General features: G+C 44.6%; 1 protein-coding gene across 1 annotated transcript; it reads right to left on the bottom strand.

The window, feature by feature from the left end:
• Positions 1-420: 420 nt before the first annotated feature.
• On the bottom strand, positions 421-15,638 carry drgx (dorsal root ganglia homeobox). The gene is made up of 6 exons (XM_078199315.1): positions 15,255-15,638; positions 13,345-13,445; positions 12,625-12,726; positions 9,885-10,057; positions 9,675-9,787; positions 421-2,186 (listed from the first exon to the last, which is right to left on the bottom strand). Exons 1-6 carry the CDS (start codon positions 15,310-15,312, stop codon positions 1,924-1,926), a joined length of 810 nt encoding a protein of 269 aa, XP_078055441.1. The 5' UTR covers positions 15,313-15,638; the 3' UTR covers positions 421-1,923.
• Positions 15,639-21,509: the final 5,871 nt, after the last annotated feature.

Below are 21,509 nucleotides of genomic sequence, written 5' to 3'. Positions count from 1 at the left end.
TGATCTTTCTCTGCACCCTAGCTATGACTGTAACACTACATTCTGCACCCTCTCCTTCTCAGAGTCATAGAGGTTTACAGCATGGAAACAGGCCCTTCGGCCCAACTTGTCCATGTCGCCCTTTTTATTTTTAAACCCCCAAGCTAATCCCAACTGCCCGCATTCAGCCCGTATCCCTCTCTACCCATCTAATAGTCTAAATACTTTTTAAAAAACAAAATTGTACCCGCCTCTACTACCACCTCTGGCAGCTCATTCCAGACACTCACCACCCTGTGTGAAAAAAATGTATGGTGTGCTTTGTCTGAATAGCGAGCAAGAAACAATACTTTTCACTGCATACTAATGTGTGACAATAATAAATCAAATTATGCTTATTGTCCTGTTAAATAAATTGAACCATTCCAATTACATTTTTTTAAAATCTTTATTAAATTTATTTTTTAAACAAAGGTTAAACCATGCATCATAAATACACAACCTTCCACCTTCTAATCGCACACTGCCTTGGGCGGCAGGCGAGGATTCCACGTTATCTAGTACTGCAACAGTCACTAGTGTCGCATCATGAATTATTAAATCAGTACTTCGTGGTAATACATAATTTCTTATCAATTATTCATGCTAATGTGCGTGTAGTTTACTTAATTCTGTTATTGACGATCAAAAGTAATTTCCCGAAAATCCTCAAGGACACAGAATTTAATCAGTGTAACTACTTTTCGAATGCAGCGCTGTTAAGTATTCTTAATTTGCGCAATGGTTCATTTATTTATGTACCTTTCCGTCGGAGGTGCAAAATTTAATCAAACAATTACGCTCGAAAGTTAGGCTACGGGAGCCGAGATCACGTTAAGATCAATTTTGGGCCGGTAAATTGTGTCTAAGAGAGAAAAATAAACAAGCAAATATATCGAATGATTACAGATTGAGAGGCGTGGATTAAACTGCAACACTGCCAATCTAAAACAGAGGCTGTTTAGGGGAGTGTGCTCACTAAACCTCTTGGTAAAATATTTGATCGGTGGGTAGTTCTGGAGAGATAGCAAGGATGAAAGATTCTATTCATTTTTGACCAATCCGTTCTTGCCCCTTCTCTATTAACTTTTCCTTAAAGGAATACAATACTTGCTCTCTCTTTCCCCCTCCCCACCCAAAAAAAAATCCACATGTTTTAATAGTATTTACAGTCCACAATACTGTTGTCTTTCACTGCTTGTACCTGCTACAGCATTTTCATCGGAATGTCAAGTTAATTTTAACAGCACAAAATTAAATTCATAAATCCTTTTTTTTTTGTTGAGGTGGAAAGTGTACCAGAGATTGTGCTATTAATATTTCAAATGAATTCCTGTTAAGAGTTGATCCACTTAATAGAAATCTACTGCATTATAATGATCCGAAAGCTTACAGCTTTATTGCACACAGGTCACCTCTTCCAGAACAAACACTTGGATCTGAAACTTCAGATTCGTTTTGGGGTTTTTTTGTTGTGTCCGCACACTTGGTCCAATCTCACTTACCTGCGTGAGGTTATAATCTCCCCCTACCTTGCACGAGTAACAGGGGATAGGTAAAATTGCATGTGGTCCGAGGAACTGGTCTGTTGGCTTTATATTTCCCCTCACTTACTTGGTGCACCAGATCTCGTGCATGTCAGTTCTGACAGACTACTGTCTTCCCATGTAGCCGAGAATGAAATAAACATGATTAAGAGAAAAAAGTCAACTGCTGCATTGCAAAAATCCAGAATTCATCTATATACATCTTTTTGGCTTTGACCCAGGTGAGAATGTCTTAGTTTTATGTACAGATGGAGTCTGTCTTGATCAGACGGACGATCCCATGTCATTAGATCTGCCTGAACATTCACAATGATGTCTTAAAGTGATCTTAAGTGTTGTCTCTGCCTTCTCCTCTTCCTCATACGTTCCGCTCAGTCTCCATCTTTTCTTTGGGGTGACTGGCCTTCTCTTGGTCGCTGTCCAAAGAGGGTTTGGGCCCCACAGCTGGGCTGCCGTTGGCCGTGGGGAGCAGGTTGGCCGATTGGAGGACGGCCTCAGAGTGTTCACGTGCTTTCATGCGCAGCGCTGCCACGCTGGCTGTTCGATTGCTCTGGCAACCGTATGGTGGCAAAAAGGAGAGACCCATTGGGTCTGGAACACAGCAGGAACATAGGGAATTTCCTTTAAGAAAAAAAGAGAGGCATCTTAATTACACACATGGAATGCTGCAATCTACAATGTTTAAAGACTTTACACTGGAATGCAACCGACTGGAACATTTTGGGACCGGACGACTTCTTTTGGTAACTTTGAATGCATTCTTCAATCTTTTATTCATTTGTAATCGCTGGCTAGGCCAGCATTTGTTGCCCATCCCTAGTTTGTGCCCTATAGAAGGTGGTGGTGAGCTGCCTCCTTGAACCGCTGCAGTCCCTGGGGTGTAGGTACACCCCAAGTGTTATTAGGGAGTGATTCTAGGATCTGATGAACAGGTGCAATGACAATATCTCTCCCTCAATGTCAACAAAATGAAGGAGATTGTCGTCGACTTCAGGAAGCATAGTGGAGGACATGTCCCTGTCTACATCAATGGGGACGAAGTGGAAATGGTCGAGAGCTTCAAGTTTTTAGGTGTCCAGATCTCCAACACCTGTCCTGGTCCCCCCATGCTGACACTATAGTTAAGGAAACCTACCAAAGACTTCTGAGAAAATAGAGGCAAAGGAAATTTGGAATGTCTGCTACGACTCTCAACAACTTTTACCGATGCACCATAGAAAGCATTCTTTCTGATTGTATCACAGTTTGGTACAGCTCCTGTTCTGACCAAGACCGCAAGAAACTACAAAGGGTCATGAATGAAGCCCAGTCCATCACTCAAACCAGCCTCCCATCCATTGACACTGTCTACACTTCCTCCTGCTTTGGAAAAGCAGCCAGCATAATCAAGGACTCCATGCATCCTGGACATACTCTCTTCCACTTTCTTCCGTTGGGAAAAAGATACAAAAATCTGAAGTCACATACCAACCAACTCAAGAACAGCTTCTTCCCTGTTGCCATCAGACTTATGAATGGCCCTACCTCGCACTAAGTTGATCTTTCGCTACACCCTAGCTATGACTGTAACACTACATTTTGCACTCTCTCCTTTCCTTCTCCTCTGTGCACTCTATGAATGGTATGCGTTGTCTGGATAGCGCTCAAGAAACGATGCTTTTCACTGTAAACTAATACATGTGACAATAATAAATCAAATCAAAAGAATGACAGGGCCAGAAGAGGCAATGCCATGGAGGGATTTAGGAATAAGGATGCAAATTTTAAAATGGTGTTGTTTAGCCAATTTAGTTCAGTGAGGATAGGGGAGATGGAGGAGCAAGATTTGGGGCAGGTTAAGACACAGGTAACAAAGTCTGGAATAACTTCAAGTTTACAGAGCAGAGAAGGAAGGAATCTTCAAATCTGAAATCCAGCGGGAGCAGAAGCAGAGATGGTTACGGTGAAAACAGTCTTAGATTCTTGGCACCTCACACCATCACTCCCACCCTGTCAATGGTGGAGACATTGGAGTGGAACTTCAAGGCTGACAACTTCAAAACTATATCAAATTAGATTAGAAACTCCTTGTTATTGAAGTTTAATTCAAACATTAAATTCACAAAGGGTGATTTCACAATTATAATTTTGGGAACACGCATACCAGCAATTATTCCCCAAAAAAGTGACTCTTTGACCCCACATTCTTGGACACCTTTAGGAAGATTATTTAACTTGTTGCCTCAATGGAAATAGTTTCTCAGTTATGAGCTCCCGGATTGGGTGACGTTGGTTATAGGCAAACCAAAGACTTCAACTCAACCCAAATATACTTTCCCTTTACTTCAACTGACAAGTATTGTTGTATTAGAGAATAGAACAACTCTGAATACAATCAAGGAAAATACCGAATAATTTGGGCATCGAACATAGAAACATAGAAGATAGGAGCAGGAGGAGGCCATTCGGCCCTTCGAGCCTGCTCCACCATTCATCACGATCATGGTTGATTGTCCAACTCAATAGCCTAATCCTGCTTTCTCCCCATAACCTTTGATCCCATTCGCCCCAAGTGCTATATCCAGCCGCCTCTTGAATATATTCAATGTTTTGGCATCAACTACTAGTTTTGGCATCAACTACTTCCTGTGGTAATGAATTCCACAGGCTCACCACTCTTTGGGTGAAGAAATGTCTCCTCATCTCCGTACTAAATGGTCTACTCCGAATCCTCAGATTGTGACCCCTGGTTCTGGACTGCCCCACCATCAGGAACATCCTCTCTGCATCCACCCTGTCTAGTCCTGTTAGAATTTTAAGTCTCAATGAGATTCCCCCCTCATTCGTCTGAACTCCAGCGAAAACAATCCTAACCTAGTCAATCTTTCCTCACCACTAATGTGTATTGATGATACTTTCTTCACTATCATGCAAATTTTTGACTATTGAGCTATTTTATTGGCACAGTGTCCCAGCTTGTTTACACTGTGAGCCTCTTGGATAAGTTTATTCATTAGTGTCACAAGTAGGCTCACATTAACACTGCAATGAGGTTACTGTGAAAATCCCCTAGTTGCCACACTCCGGCATCTGTTCGGGTACACTGAAGGACAATTTACCATGGCTGATGCACCCTAGCCAGCACACCTTTTGGACAGTGGGAGGAAACTGGAACATCTGGAGGAAACCCACGCAGACACGAGGAGCACATGCAAACTCCAAACAAACAAGGACCCAAGCCCGGATTCGAACCTAGGTCCCTGGCACTGTGAGGCAGCAGTGCTGACCATACATTGGAGATCGGAGGGTCACTATTAAGTTAAAACCAAAATCCCATTAACATCCATTCATCCCAAACTGTGGCATTCTGTTGTATCCACCAAGGAGATAATCTAAAAATAGCCCTTTCCAAACCATGAAATAAAAACAAAACAAAAATCAGCAAATATGAAATGTAAACAGGTAGATTATCTGGACTTCATGGGGGTATGTAATCCCATTGGCGAGTCCAGCCATTACCCAATGTAAGAAAAACATGCATTGTAATTACTGGAAGACATACACAAACTCATGTTTGATTCAGCACTAACTAATGAACTTTAAATGGAAATTAAGATCCTGAAAAGCACAATCCAGGGGAAACTAATGTGTTCATGGGTCATCTTTTATCAGTATAGTTAATCTGAAGTCACTAAATGATTCATTCCAAAATAAACATGTTTATTGTCCAATTAACTTATGTCCTCCCTCTGGATCACTGGGCTTCATGTTACACTTAGATAATGCTGATGTTTTTAAAGTATATTTATTAGTGTCACAAGTGGGCTTACATTAACACTGCAATGAAGTTACTGTGAAAATCCCCTAGTCGCCACACTCTGGCGCCTGTTCAAGTACACTGAGGGAGAATTTAGCATGGCCAATGCATCTAACCGTGTCTTTTGGACTGTGGGAGGAAACCAGAGCACCGGAGGAAACCCACGCAGACACGGGGAGAGCATGCAGATTCTGTGCAGACAGCGGGAATTGAACCCGGGTCCCTGGCACGGTGAGGCAACAGTGCTAACCACTGTGCCACCATGCTGCCCAGAAGGGTAATAGCATTACCAGTTGGAATGGGAGTCAGTGATAGGCAAGTTAAAGTGTGTGTCCCCAAATATTCTTCAGCAATAGGATATTTATTGGGAACTATGGAGGATGAGCATTGATTTTCTTCCCATCTGCGCAATGTATGGGTAAGTACAGCTAAGATCATGGTGGGCCTACGTGACCTCAGACCATAAAGAAGGGAAGGGCTTCAGCTCTCCAATTTTGTTCCTACTTGGCACTCAAGGCTGAAGTTCAAAATCTTTGGTGGAAAGACCCTGTTGCACATGATCAGATTTGAAAGAATCCTAGAATTTTGATCCGAGACCTTATTCAACTTTCCATTCAAAAATCCAATGCAAATTTTTTTTTTTCAGGGATTCCAGTGAAAGAAAAAGCTGGAAATATATAACCTTGGGGGCAATAGGGTTGTCACAAACAGGGATTATTTTAAATTAAATATTCAGTGTCATTCGATAGGTAATCCAACATTAGCACCATAAATTTGGTACCACCTATAATCGCTATTCTATCTTCCCTACCGTTCACTCCCAGTGCACAGAGGAATCTTGGGTTTCTCAAATTCTAAAAAGTAAGACTTACTCCTGCAATATTCATTTTTTGCAGGTCAGGTTGGGCCTTCTGATGTGGTACCATAGCCAGCCAACATTAAGAGTACGTGAAGTGCTCTAATTATCAAGTGTTGGATTAGAATGTCACTATTTAGTCATAATGGTCCACCCGCTAAACCAGTCTTCATTTGCAATACATTGACACATACATTGGGAGGTATGGTGGCACAGTGGTTAGCATTGCTGCCTCACAGCGTCCAGGGACCCGGGTTCGATTCCAGCCTCGGGTCACTGTCAGTGCGGAGTTTGCACATTGTCCCCATGTCTGTGTGGGTTTCCTCCGGGTGCTCCGGTTTCCTCCCACAGTCCAAAGATGTGCAAGTTAGGTGGATTGGCCATGCTAAATTGCCCCTTAGTGTCAGAGGGACTAGCTAGGGTAAATGCATGGGGTTACGGGGATAGGGCCTGGGTGGGGTTGTTGTCGGTGCAGGCTCGATGAGCCGAATGGCCTCCTTCTGCACTATAGGATTCTATGATTCTAATATTCATTTCTTGCAGATCAGGACAGACATATCTGGGTCTTCTGATGTGGCACCATAGCCAACCTACATTGAGAGTACGTGGAGTGCTCTAATTATCAAGTGTTGGAGTAGAATGTCGCTATTTAGTCAAAATGGTCCTGAACCAGCCTTCATTTATAATACATTGACACTTAAATGAACTGTGTGCTTTGTCAAGTCTGACTTCTGGGTACAAAACACAGCTTTTAATAATTATTCAGGTGCACATGAAAGATTGCGTATTTAACTTTTTTTGGCATCTTGCTTATGTTGTCAACTAGACGTGCGTTATTTGGTTCTGTACATCAGAACCTTTGTTTAAAACTTCAGCCATCCTATCAGAATGGCCTGGATAGAAATGGCAAACAGTTGTCATCTACCCAGTCCCATTTTCCTTGTTCGAGTCTGTGGGCCAAAGAGGGGTTACTTTTTCCACACAGTTGAGGACCATGTAGCTTGCAACAAAGTTCTTCCTTAGCTACCATGGGGAGCTGAAGAGAACAATGCCATTGTTATGAGAAACACATGTTATGTGTATATCATTTCTCCAATGGCAGTGCCTGTGACTAGTTACAGATTCAGTGAAGTTTGGAACTCAGGGGTCTGCAGTCCATCTCCACACAATAAACACGTCACTTGCAATTAATGTGAAGCCAACATCAAACTTAATCCAAGGGAGAAAAAAATATATAGTGGCTAAATTCACATCGTAGCAGCTAACTAGCGCTGGATGACAAGACAGTGAGATTAATATAATCATATCTATTTGTGCTATTGTTTCTTTTAGAAACATTCCGATTCAGGGACAATTAATTATGTTGATTTGGCATTTTAAAAGATTATTTTTTTTCTAGTGGAGCTTAAAGCCTGCATTTCAATGCCTGAGCACGGTGGCACAATGGTTAGCACTGCTGCCTCGCAGCGCCAGGGAGCTGGTTCGATTCCCAACTTGGGTCACTGTCTGTGTGCAGTCTGCACGTTCTCCCCGTGTCTGCGTGGGTTTCCTCCGGGTGCTCCGGTTTCCTTCCACAGTATGAAAGATGTGCTGGTTAGATGAATTAGCAGTGCTAAATTCTCCCTCAGTGTAGCCCAACAGGTGTCGGAATGTGTCGACTAGGGGATTTTCACAGTAACTTCATTGCAGTGTCAATGTAACCTACTTATGACACTAATAAATGATGATTGTGAAAATTAAACCTACAAAAAGTGATTATCTAATCTGCTCAATTTTATTTGTATAAACTCTGGGGTAACTATAGAATCCCTACAGTGCAGAAGGAGGCCATTTGGCCCATCGAGTCTACACCGACCACAATCCCACCCAGGCCCTATCCCCGTAACCCCACTATATTTACCCTGCTAATCCCCCTGACACTAGGGTCAATTTAACATGGCCAATCAACCTAACCCCCACATTTTTGGACTGTGGGAGGAAACTGGAGCATCCGGAGGAAACCCACGCAGACACCGGGGGAACGTGCAAACTCCACAGACACAGTGACCCAAGCTGGGAATCGAACCTGGGTCCCTGGCGCTGTGAGGCCACAGTGCTAACCACTGTGCCACCCCGCAGGTATCATCTATACAAACTTAGTGTATATTCACAAATATAGTTTCTAGACTAGTTAGAATCCTACAATGCAGAAGGAGGCCATTCGACCCATCAAGTCTGCACCGACCACAATCCCACCCAGGTCCCATCCCTTAACCCCATGCATTTACCCTAGCTAGTTCCCCTGACACTAAAGGGTAATAGTTACCATTAACTCCACATTCTTAGTTCGTTAGGACACTAGAATAGTGTAGTTTTCATGCGACTGTAACCATAACTTGACCAAACTTTGATTCAAATGAGTACACAGGTCGCACGGGGCAATTTTAATATGTTTAACCCTTACAGGCACTTAGTGCCAAACAGATAGTCGGCGCTGCTTGAATAATTCCTGTAAAATGATAGCGAGAATGTCGCCTTTGGACACTGGGGTTGAAAGCACAGATTGTGTTTTCACAACAGTAAGGATTGGATCAGCCATTGTTTGGTCAACTCCAAGTGGATTGACATTTCCAGAGGGATCCGACTGGGGTTGGGGGGGGGTGGTGGCGGAAAGAGAGACAACAGATGTGGCAGAGGAAGTGGGAAATCCTCATTGTAACATTGAGGCAGAATTATGAAACCTCTATTGAATCGCTAACAGCTCACTCTGCGGACTGGTTCCTTCTCAGTTAATAACATTATCGAATGCTGTTTCTGCGCACTCCACTGATTCTCCTTAAAACAAAAAAAGCAGTGTCGAAAAAGAGATTCCCTTCCTGCTTGAAGGATTCAAGTCTGCTGAGGGGGGGAGGTACGCGAACCACATCGCTTTATAACCCAGGGCCCGCTGTCCAAATACTTAATGTCATCAAAGATAAGCTCAAAATCTCCCCTTGATGGCTCGCATACTTGCATGGGCAAAATATCTCCAGGTAACTGAGGCTTATTTCAAACAAAAACATGTGTTGGTTCGAGTTGCGGGTTAGTGGATCCAGGGCAAGAAGTAGGGGGCAAGGCAAACTTGCCCGAGACAAGTTTTGGACACTCCGTGGTGCTGAGTAGCGGGGGTTTGGGGGAGCAGATAAAAGCCGGTGCTGAAAAAGGGACTCCGGCACATGCTTTAAGATTTGGGTTGAAAGTTTGAAACTTTGTATCATCTGATTAAAGTTGAATGTCGGTTTCCGCAAAAAACATGTCAATTTCAGGCTGGATAACTGACCTTCCCCTCCACACACACACACACACACACCACATGTCAATTTAAGATTCGTAATAGACCTCCCAAACATGTCAATTTAGGACCCCCCAAACATGTCAATTTCAGGCTGGCGATAGACCCGGGGGTGGGATGGGGAATAAATGGAGAGCGAGGACTCACCTTTTAGCGTGGCAACTTGAGTCAGCGCTTGTGCATAAGTGGCTGTATTAAGTAGGGTGGTGGGCAAACAAGACGGGAAGAAGGGGGCAGCGGGTCCCACCGTCCGGCCGAGGCTGAAAGACAAAGCGAGTTAAGGGGACGGTGTTGAGGTAAGTGTCATCTCTCTCCCCACACACACACACACACACAACCCATCGCCACCCCTCTTACTTTTGCTGCATTTCCAGCGATTCTTTCTTGTTCCTGCCCGCCTCCAGCTGAGAGGGGGAGTTCAGGTTCCCCATGGGAGGCGAACCCTCGGCTGCAATCTCCTTGCCCGCCTCCTGGTCCGAACTCCCCCTTTCTGTCTTCCTCCATTTGGCCCTTCGGTTTTGGAACCAAACCTGCCGAGGGGCAACGGGGAAAACATCAAAGTCAGACCTCTGCCACCTTCCCCTCAGCCACCCTGTTTTTGGGGAGGGGATGGATTTACTCTGTGTTTCAATTCAGAAATCTGACTCCCACCTTGTTCTTGAAGCTAATGCATTTTCTCAGAGGCGAAAGCTGTCACTTAAACGCCTTGGTCTGAAGTTAGTTTAACCTTTCCCCAAGTCTTTCCAGTCCATGTTCCTTGGAGTGGACTCTCAAGGTGATAAGTTGGGAGTGCAAAAATGTCACCACCTCACTGGTAAAATACCAATGCCGATCTGCATCTTACAATCCCTACAGTGCAGGAGGCCATTCGACCCATCGAGTCTACACCGACCACAATCCCACTCATCCGCTATCCCCGTAACCCCACGCATTTACCCTGCTCATCCTTTCTGCCACTAAGTGCCAATTTAGCATGGCCAATCCACCTAACCTGCACATCTTTGGACAGTAAGGGGCAATTTAGCATGGCCAATCCACCTAACCTGCACACCTTTGGACACTAAGGGGCAATATAGCATGGCCAATCCACCTAATCTGCATATCTTTGGACACCCAGGGGCAATATAGCATGGCCAATCCACCTAACCTGCACATCTTTGGACAGTAAGGGGCAATTTAGCATGGCCAGTCCACCTAATCTGCATATCTTTGGACACCAAGGGGCAATTTAGCATGGCCAATCTGCCTAATCTGCATATCTTTGGACACCAAGGGGCAATTTAGCATGGCCAATCCACCTAACCTACACATCTTTGGACAGTAAGGGACAATTTAGCATGGCCAATCCACCTAACCTGCACATCTTTCGGACTATGGGAGGAAACCCACGTAGACACGGGGAGAACGTGCAAACTCCACACAGACAGCGACAGAAGCAAGGAATCGAACCCGGGTCCCTGGCGCTGTGAGGCAGCAGTGCCAACCACTGCGCCAATACCCATGTGCTGCCCACTCCACTCCTAAACACCGATTCACACCATCCCCGACTCCAATCCCTTCGCGACTGTTAAAAAGTTACAGTAATGTGGAAGGAGGGGAAGTCCCACAAGAGGCATGACCAACACAAAAAAAAATGTTTCAAATTTTATAAGCATTCGTTTGATCGGTTTCCCCTGATTTTTTTTCTCAGGTCTCCCCTTCCCCTTGCCTGCATGTGTGTGTGCGCGATTTAAATTGCAGCTAAGATTCACAAAGATATTAATGACTTTATAATCATGTAAACTTGGGTCAGTTAAGTGCGGGCCAAACGCAGACAACTTCCTGCATCATAATTGAATGAAGGTCGTTGGCTATAACAACATTTAATTGAGCAATTTTTCATTATCATATTTTAATGACTTTCCACTGACAGTTAGTCTGCTACTGAGTAACATGCATGATGAAGTCGTTTATTTCCTATTTAGCGATTATTTGACAACATCAGTTTCGATTAAGGCTAGGCTTTCCAACGCATTAATCATATTTTAGTGGTCTGCAAATTCTATACAGTAGGTTTACTTTTTTTTGGGGAGGGGGGGTGGTTAGGGTGTGGATTTTGCTTTAGTTCCTCGGTGGCTTGCTTCACTTTCTGTCCGGGGGAAAAGGAGAAAAAAACACACAAAAACCATTGAAAAGATCACACTGCAAGTGTTTGCAAGATAATTGTCTCCATTTCCTATCTCAACATTGCACCTTCTTACACAAAGTCGTGATCTGGCGGGCCTGAAACGTTCCCTAATTGCTACATTTATCTTAATTTGCAGTTTTTTTTTCTCTCTTCGGCAGTCGGGGAGCAGACGTCGTTGAGTGAGCACCTTTTTTTTATATAAAGAGAAAAACATAAAATCCCCTATCTCAAAACAGTCCCAAATAATACAGCGCGCCTCCGTGTGAACACCGCTTCATGTCGAAATTTAATAAGTAGGATCCCTTAATCCGTTTAAGGGAGAATAATCATGTTTACAATCCCCAATTTAGAGCAATGAATTCCATTATCTCGCTGCATTTATTGGGTTTTAAACGATAGCAGCGCGACCCACAGGGACGTGAGTCAAACTGTTATAATGCCCCACAATTACATTCGCTCGTGGATCTCACCCAGAGCAAATCTGAAAGGGTTCATGTGTGCAAGTTCTTATTAAAAATTGGGGTCCTTTCTGCACACACATGTCCAGCTCCTGTGTTAAAGTGTATGCAGACAGGGACTCGGTTTTACAGTGCTGCCTGCAACTCTCCATGAATAGCAGTTTGGGCTTAATTTTTTTTTAAAGGTAGTTTGGAAAAGGCAAGGAAATGGATTTACACTGATGTAATTTAGTGCCTTAGAGACAGGGACAAATTAGTGTAGAACATTATCACTAGTTAATTATGAATGACCGATTAATCAACCTAATCTAATATTCCAGATTATGTTGACGTTATTAAAGTGCATCACACAGATGACAGATAGTCTTTCATTTGTTTTATCTCCAGCCAAATATGCACTTTACACTGGCGATAAAGCAAAGTCTTGAATCCTCTCCACTCTTCTTAAAGGGGAGGGGGGGTGAGTATTTACCTGAACTCTCGCTTCTGTTAGGTTTATCTTCATCGCGAGTTCTTCCCTTGTGAATACGTCGGGGTAATGGGTCTGTGCAAAAACGGCTTCTAGAGCTTCTAACTGGAAGGAGGGGGTTGAGAGAAAGCATTTGATTTAATAAAAAAAAGACAAAAAAATTGAACCACCGTTTCAATTGAGTAACATGATTCTCAGTTTTGCGCCACACACATATATACACTTTGCAAATTTCGATGTCGGCGACATTTAAACCCCCCAACAATTTGAACCGCGGCTGAAATTGGCTAACGCGATTCTCAGTTTTGCTACATTAAATATCTCCTCAAATCCACACACACACTTTGCAAATTGCCATATTTCGATGCTGGTGATATTTAAATCCATTGGAAAAAAAATGACCACCACTGTAATTGGCTAACAAACATGATTCTCACTTTTGCCACATGCAACTTGCAATGTCTCCTCCAATCCGCACACACACACACTTTGCAAATGATACTGGTGATATTTAAACCCAAGACAAGTCAAAAGCCTGGGGTTGAAACATGTCTTACTAAATGTTGCTGCACACTTGCTAATGAGAATTTCACTAACAATGCAGGAGTGAGTCTGATTATTATTTTGCAGCCACTTTGGGGTTGGGGGCTGCACAGGTAGTTCGCAGAGAAAGTTGCTCCCCCCCCTCCCCACTCCCCCTCCATCCCCCCACTCAGGACAAACCTGCTGCAGTGTAAACGTCGTCCTGTTCCGGCGTTGCTTTCGGCGGAGAAACCCGTCGTCGAAATCGCTGGTGCTATGGCCAGTAAAGCTGCCGGAATTCACTGGGGAAGGTGCAATGGAAAAATATCTTAAAATGAAAAAAGGATGTAAGCAAGAACAACTAAAAAAAAAGTTGTTAGATCATCAAGGGTTTTTTTAAAAAAATTATTTCGAAATGAGAGCAAGATTCGCTTGCTTGGCAAAGATTCCAAATAGCTGGAGTTCTTATCTTGTCGAGGAAGCCCATTATAATTTGGGAAGGGGGTGGGGGAGGAGGGGGGAGGAGGGGTAGTGGTAAGAAGTCAGCCCAGGTCACTGAACATGCAGTCGGGTCAGTTCAATGTTGAACCCAATTTATAGCTTTCACTGGACGGAATTTCCTTGTTAAAAAAAATCATCCCCTGATGTTACTGGGAGCAAACCGTAGATTATTTCATTGGCAAAGTTCTAGAAAATCCTGTGGATTCTTTTTGCCCCCTCCCCCCTTCAATTTGACCTCCTGCTGAATCATCCAAACCTTTGCCAGCTCCCGTCTGCCAGGGGGTTGAATGGACATACAGAGTGTGTGGAGTTTCCAGTGAATCTATCCCTCCCTCTCCCTGTGTTTATAATTTGTTTGCGAAACAGCATAAAAGATTCATGCAGACCTTTGGGGGTGAAGGGAAGAGCGTGACCACGGTTTAAAGCGTTGATTAGAAGCACGACACCAAACATCTGCGCTGGTAAAAGCCTATTTTAACCCTCGGGCAAAAATGAAGGGTTTTTTTTGTTTTCGCAGAGTAGGGAAGCAGGTGGCATAATGCTGTTGGGACCGACCCTCTCCTGTACAGACTAGTGCTGGAACCAAAAAAATTGAAGGAGGGGGGCACTTAATTGGTCACTACATTTACTGTGTGACAATTATTCTGTAAAAATACATCAATGATTTAAGCTTTAAGATGGCTTGCGAACCACAAATCGACATGGGAAGCGATCATAAATCTACCGAAGGAATATATACATATATATATATAAAGTACAGGGGAAACCTTCTCCGATCGTTTTCCAATTTAATAGATATATCTACTGATCTTCATGTGTAGTTTCACACAGTTTCAGTCCTGGCTTGCAACGGGAGCTCACACAAGCAAACTTCGATATCGAAAGAAAAACGGGGCAGGGAAATGAAAAGTTAAAAAAAAACTTTGGGTTCAGATAACGCTTGCAAAAATCAAACACAGACTGTATCTCTGGGACATTTAATAGACTGCCTTTTGTCAACACCGTTCATTTCCATTAATCTAACGAAGATATATATTAGTGTCTATATGTGGGAGATAGATGTATAAATCGCAATGCACAGATAACACTGGAGGGTGTTTCTGTATATGTCTGTGTGTGGGATAGAGTTATAAATCGCATGCATACATAACATTGTAGGATGTTTATATATTTATAAATTGCATGCATATATAACACTGGAGGGTGTTTCTGTATATATGTGTGTGGGATAGTTATAAATCGCACTGTATATACCCACGTGTGGGTTAGATTTATTAATCGTGTACATATAACATTGAATGATGTTTATTATATATATCTACGTATGGGATAGCTTAATTGCATGCACATATAACACTAACTTGAGAGCGTTTGTGTATATATCTACGTGTGGGATAGATAGATTTATATATCGCGTGCATATATAACACTGGATAATGTTTGTGTATATATCTACGTGTGGGTTCGATTTATAAATCGCATGCACATATGATACTGGAGAGTGTTTATATGTTGATACACGTGTGGGTTAGACTTATCAACGCATGCATATATAACACTGGGGTGTGGGTGGAGGTTTAAGGAGTAGATTTATATCTAAACGTACTTACGCGAGTTTGTGCGGCAGCATTCCCCGTCTAACTGCGGCGGACAGTGGAAATAGAACATCTTGCAAGCACCGGGAAAGCTGGGAGGGAGGGGAAGAGATGTGTCTGAAGAAGAAGAAAAAAAAGAGGGGGGAAAATACCTTCAGCCTGCTGCTTATTGACGCTAAAGTTTACCTCGCCGGAGAGAGACACAGCAACGCGCCAACGCAGTTTCACATTTGGCTGCTGTTTACCATCATCCAGAGAGATAGAGAGAGAAAAAATATATATACCCAAATTGGTTAAGCGCTTCCCCCTTTTTTTTCGTACCTGTGTCGGAGGACTGAAGCTAGACGCACCAAATGAGGATGGATGTGGCTCCGGAGGAGACTCCCCCAAGCTGCTTCCTGACAAGAGAGTGGCCAGCCCTCACAGCATGTAACTGACCAGATGTCTTTATCTGTCTATAACATGCTCAAACCCTCTCTGCTTTTTATAATCTCACGCATAATTGGCCTTAATCTAATTATTTCCAGCGTCTTCTCTGAGTAACTTCAATAGGTCCCTTGGGCTATTGCCAAAATGTGCACGTGGTCCGGAACGTCAGGTTTTTTTTTGTAAGCAGCAGACTTTAGTACCAAAAAAAATCCTAGTTGTACATAATCAGGAACGTGAGATACTTCCCCATCACCCTTCCTACTTCCTCTCTCTCTCCCTCCCTCCCTCCTTCAAGGCATGTCAAAAACTAGTTTCATATTTAACATTCCAATTTCACAAACATTTACATCTGACCACCAAATTTGGCCAACTAGATTTTCATTTGGGCTCCACAGCAGGGGAAGGGGGGGGGGGGGGCAAATGTGGATTTGTGCCCCTTTGTTAGATGATGTGTAAAGGGGAGGGGAGTGGAGTCTTAAAAGGCACACGGTGGACTAAGATTTAAGGCTGCTTTCGACAAATTAAGCTTCAAGCACTTGCTGTAGTCTTCAAGTCATGGACTGGGCTAAATCCCATAAACTGCAAAAGAAAAGACCCCTGCAAGAATAATGGTTCGTAATTGGCTCAGTGATAGCATTACACAAGGATAATCGTCTGTTACAACCCCCTTTCACTATTAAGTGTTTCCCTAGCGAAAAGCCTTTATGATATTAGAGGCGGGGGGTGGGGGGAATATAATGATATTTTGGTTATTAAATGCGTGTAATTAATTTATACAGCGATGGAAATAAAGTTGCTTTATGACCTCGGATGATGCTTAGATAAGGGAGCCTATGAGATGCCAGTCAGACAACTGTTGATAATCTCCTCCCCGCTGCCCCCACTCTTTGTTTCACCCGCATTTATTTTCTAACACCTCGAGGGGGTCAGGTTCTGTATCCCCCGCGCTCAGCAGCGGCGAGGTGCGGGACAACTGGGAACAAGGCTGGAACTCCACTGCCCAGCACCGTGGCTGGCAGGCTGGCCAGGGGAGGGGAGAAATATATCTGCTCATGAATCTTCACCTAATCCACACTCTTATTGACTAACCAATCAGCCAGATTTAACGAGGAATATCAGAATGATTTACAGCCCAATTTTGCTGCTCTAACTAAGAAAATGATGCTTCCGAGTGGAAGTGATAATTAAATAATATTAATAATGATTCAAGCCTTCCACTCGCCAGGGTATGTTTTGAGAATTGACCCTCATGGACTAGACCGCCCCCCCTCAACTCCTCCTCCCCCTCCCCTCCCCCCTCCTCCCCCTCCCCTCCCCTCCCTCCTCGTTCCCCCTCCCCTCCCTCCTCACTCCCCCTCCCCTCCCCCTCCCCATCCCCTCCCCTCCCTCCTCGTTCCCCCTCCCCTCCCCTCCCTCCTCCTCCTCCTCCCTCCCTCCTTCTCCCTCCCTCCTCATTCCCCCTCCCCTCCCTCCTCATTCCCCCTCCCCTCTCTCCTCATTCCCCCTCCCCTCTCTCCTCGTCCCCCTCCTCCTCCTCTCCCCTCCCCTCCTCCTCTCCCCTCTTTCCCCCTTCCTCCCCCTTCCTCCCCCTCCCTCACTCTCCCTCCCCCTCCCTTCCCTGCCCCCTCCCTCCCTCCCCCTCCCACCCCTCTCTCCTTCCCCCTCCCTCCCTCCCTCCCCCCTCCCTCCCCCCCTCCCTCTCCCCTACCCCTCCCCTTCCCCCTCCCTCCCTCCCCCCCTCCCTCTCCCCTACCCCTCCCCTTCCCCTTCCCCTTCCCCCTCCCTCCCTCCCCCCTTCCCTCTCCCCTACCCCTCCCCTTCCCCTTCCCCCTCCCCCTCCCTCTCCCCTGCCCCCTCCCCCTGCTCCTCCCCTCCCTCCCTCCCTCTCTCACTCCAGCTGGCGAGGTATAAGTTCAGCACTATGTATATTCTCTAACCTGCAGGAAGGAAGGTAAAAAAATAAACTCACTCCCTTCCCTCCCCCCAGTTGGATACAGCAAAAATAAAATTGGCCCCCAGAAAATGCATGATGTTATTATTTTGGTCTTGACATAAAAAGATGCACTCATTTTGATAAGGAGGTCGATACAATAAAATGCCTCTTGACATCAGTTCTACAGTTCGGCAGAAGTCGGTCTCTCTGCAATTATTGCATCCACATTGCCCTAACAATATTTAATTTAGCCCTTCGAAGTCTTTTTCTTATATTTAAGGAAAGCCAGCTTCCCTCACAAACACTTCTCCCCGTAAATGGCCCATTAGTCAAGGTGACTAGCTTTAATTTCATCTCACCTCTTTTATTGTTGGTGCCCTGCAGACTCAGTCTGTTAATTGGCATTGGAGTGCATGGATCAGCGGCTTACCCCCTGAGCAAATAAATCCTCTGCCGCCCTTCTATCCACATGGAGAAAGTTAGCACAGGGTGTGAACTGTCAGCCCTCCTGTCATTAACCAAGCGAAATGATGAATTCCCCCCACCCCACTCCCCAGCTAACTTTCACAGTCTGCAATTTGAAGACTTGACAGAAGGTTTCATGCAATCCCTACAGTCCATTCGGCCCATCGAGTTGGCACCGACAACAATCCCACCAAAGCCCTGTCCCTGTAATCCCAAACATTTACCCCACTAATGCCCCCCTAACCTACACATTTTGGGCATGATGTGGAGCTGCCGGCGTTGGACTGAAGTAGGCACCGTAAGAAGTCTCACAACACCAGGTTAAAGTCCAACAGGTTTATTTGGAATCACGAACTTTTGGAGCGCTGCTCCTTCATCAGGTGAGTGAAGAGCTAGGTTTCACAAACACGGCATATATAGACAAAGGCACAATTGCATTTGTGAAACCTAGCTCTCCACTCACCTGATGAAGGAGCAGCGCTCCAAAAGCTTGTGATTCCAAATAAACCTGTTGGACTTAAACCCGGGTGTTGCGAGATTTCTTACTGTACACATTTTGGGACACTATGGAGCAATTTAGCACGGCCAATGCACCTAACCGGCATGTCTTTTGGACTGTGGGAGGAAACGGGAGCACTCGGAGGAAACCCATGCAGACAAGGTGTGGACTCTGCACAGACAGTCACCCAAGCTGGGAATCGGTGACGGTTCATCCCAAACTGGGAGGAGGAAGAACAATATTTTGGATCTGAGCTGAAATGGAAAGTTGGACTGGGGCAGCTTGTGGGAAAGCATTGATCAAGGCATCCAATCAATTGCAGATTTTATAAGGAAAAAATATATATAATTAGTTCAAACCAGACCAATAAAGACTGAATGATATAAATGTTCATTGCAGCCTTATGGAAAAATTTGGTTAAAGATTTCCCCATTCTAAACACTGCCTTTTCTTGGCGATAAATTGCATCCTTATGAAAGATCATTAGAAATAGGATCAGGAGTAGGCCATTCAGCCCTTCTAACCTGTTCCACCATTTATTAATAAGATCATGGCTGATCTAACGCTCACTAAGTCCACTTTATCTCAGTAACCCTCAATTCCCATGCTGATTAAAAGCCTATTGAATAAAGGAAAGATCATTTTTGATTGTAATGAATTCTAAACATCAGTCATTTTACTTATTAGTGCCACAAGTAGGCTTACGCTAACACTGCAATGAAGTTACTGTGAAAATCCCCTAGTCCACCACTCACCGGTGACTGTTCGGGTACACTGAGGGAGATTTTAGCATAGCCAATGCACCTAACCAGCATGATTTTCAGACTGTGGGAGGAAACCGGAGCACCCGGAGGAAAAACATACAGGCTCCGCACAGACAGTGACCCAACACAGGAATTGAGCCCGGTCCCTGGCACTGTGAGGCAGCAGTGCTAACCACTGTACCACCATGCTGCGTTTCAAACCTGTTCTATTTATTAATAAGATCAAGGCTGATCTAACACTCGCTAAGTCCACCTTCCTGCCTTACCTCAGTAACACTCAATTCCCCTTCTGATTAAAAACCTATTGATTAAAGGAAAGATCATTTATGATTGTAATGAACTCTAAACATCAGACATTTGTGGCACAGTGATTAGCACTGCTGCCTCACAGTGCCAGGGACCCGGGTTCGATTCCCACCTTGGGTCACTGTCTGTGTGGAGTTTGCACGTTCTCTTCGTGTCTGTGTGGGTTTCCTCCAGGTGCTCTGGTTTCCTCCCACAGTCCGAAAGATGGGCTGGTTGGGTGCATTGGCCGAGCTAAATTCTCCCTCAGTGTACCCGAACAGGCGCCGGAGTGTGGCGACGAAGGGATTTTCACAGTAACTCCATTACAGTGTTAATGTAAGCCGACTTGTGACACTAATAAATAAACTTAAAAAACTTTAGCGCCAGCTTGCAAATGATTATGTCATCAGAGGTCCAAGATGCCACTTTTTTCTGGTTTAAATATCCCTAAATTTGGTTTTAGATTTGGCTTAATTTTGGATTGAGGGTTGACCGTGCTGGAGCAAAGTTATTTCTCCCCTGGATTGGCCAGCTCCACTGAATGAGCATCTTCCCATCAGTGGCAACTCCCACTTTCCTTTCCATTTGCAATGTAGTTTATCCCCAGCCACACAATTGTGGTGTGGCATCTTCCTCCTTCACTTAACAGCCAAGAGACGGAGTCCTGATACCCAGAAAAAACAACAGTTCAGACCAGTATTCTTATCTCCCCGTTTTACTGGCGTTCCATTTTAAAGTCTACAAGACCAATATTCTTATATCCCTATTATTGCTTTTTTCCCCACTTGGATGAGGCTGGGTGGGGGTTGGGGGGTTTGGTGGGGTTGGCGGGGGGGGGGAGGTGGCGGGATTGCAATGCAGTTTCACAGAATCACTGAATTATTACAGCCATTTGGCCCATCGTGTCTGCACTGGGTCTCCAAACGAGCATCATGACTCGGTGCCATTCCCCTGCCTTTCCCCCGCACCCCTGCACATTGTTTCTATTCAAATAATCATCCAATGCCCTCTTCAATGCCTCAATTGAACTTGCCTCCACCTCACTTCCAGGGAGCGCATCCCAGATCCCAACTACTCGCTGGATGAATTTTTTTTTCTCACATCACTTTTGCTTATTTTGTACATCATTTTAGAGTTGTGCCTTCTCATTTCGACCCTTTTACCAGCGGGAACAGTTTCTCTCTGTCTTACTCTGTCCAGCCCCCTCATGATTTTGAACATCTCTATCAAATCTCCTCTTGGCCTTCTTCTCTCCAAGGAGAACAGTCCCAACCTCTCCAATCTATACTCACAACTGAAGCTTCTCATCCCTGGGACCATTCCCTGGCTAAATAGAAACAGATGGGCACCATGCAATCATCTCAGGACACTATGGGGTAGACTGTTATCCCTATCGAGTTGAAGGCTTGGGTCCCAGTGGATGAAGGACAGAAATGGTTCATGAATGGTCATCCCAGACATGAAGATCTCCTGGAAACATAGAAAATAGAAGCAGGAGGAGGCCATTCAGCCCTTCAAGCCTGCTCCACCATTCATTTTGATCATGGCTGATCATCAAAAATCTATATCCTGATCCCACCTTCCCCCCTTTTCCCTTGATCCCTTTGGCCCCATCCGATAAGGATCAGACAACCCCTCCAGAGTTAATTAAATTTAAATAATAAGACTATTCCAGAAACAATGTTTGATCGCTCGGATGTTTTGAATGCATTTGCCTTCTGCCCTGCCACAAACTCAGATGTAGACATTGGAACAGGAGCAGGCCATTCAGCCCCTCTAGAATTATAGATTCATACAATCCCTACAGTGCAGAAGGAGGCCATTCAGCCCATCGAGTCTGCACTGACCATAATCCCACCCAGGCCCTATCCCCATAACCTAACCTATTTACCCCA

The sequence above is a fragment of the Mustelus asterias genome, chromosome 28 (genome assembly GCF_964213995.1).
Source record: "Mustelus asterias chromosome 28, sMusAst1.hap1.1, whole genome shotgun sequence".
Taxonomy (NCBI): domain Eukaryota; kingdom Metazoa; phylum Chordata; class Chondrichthyes; order Carcharhiniformes; family Triakidae; genus Mustelus; species Mustelus asterias.
This window is presented reverse-complemented; position numbering and strand designations above follow the sequence as displayed.

Coding starts and splice junctions, on each gene's coding strand:
- drgx (XM_078199315.1), bottom strand. CDS start 15,312: ATGTTCTATTTCCACTGTCCGCCGCAGTTAGACGGGGAATGCTGCCGC. Junction 12,727..13,344: donor CGACGTTTACACTGCAGCAG/GTTTGTCCTGAG, acceptor CCCTCCTTCCAG/TTAGAAGCTCTAGAAGCCGT. Junction 10,058..12,624: donor TAACAGAAGCGAGAGTTCAG/GTAAATACTCAC, acceptor GCCCCTCGGCAG/GTTTGGTTCCAAAACCGAAG.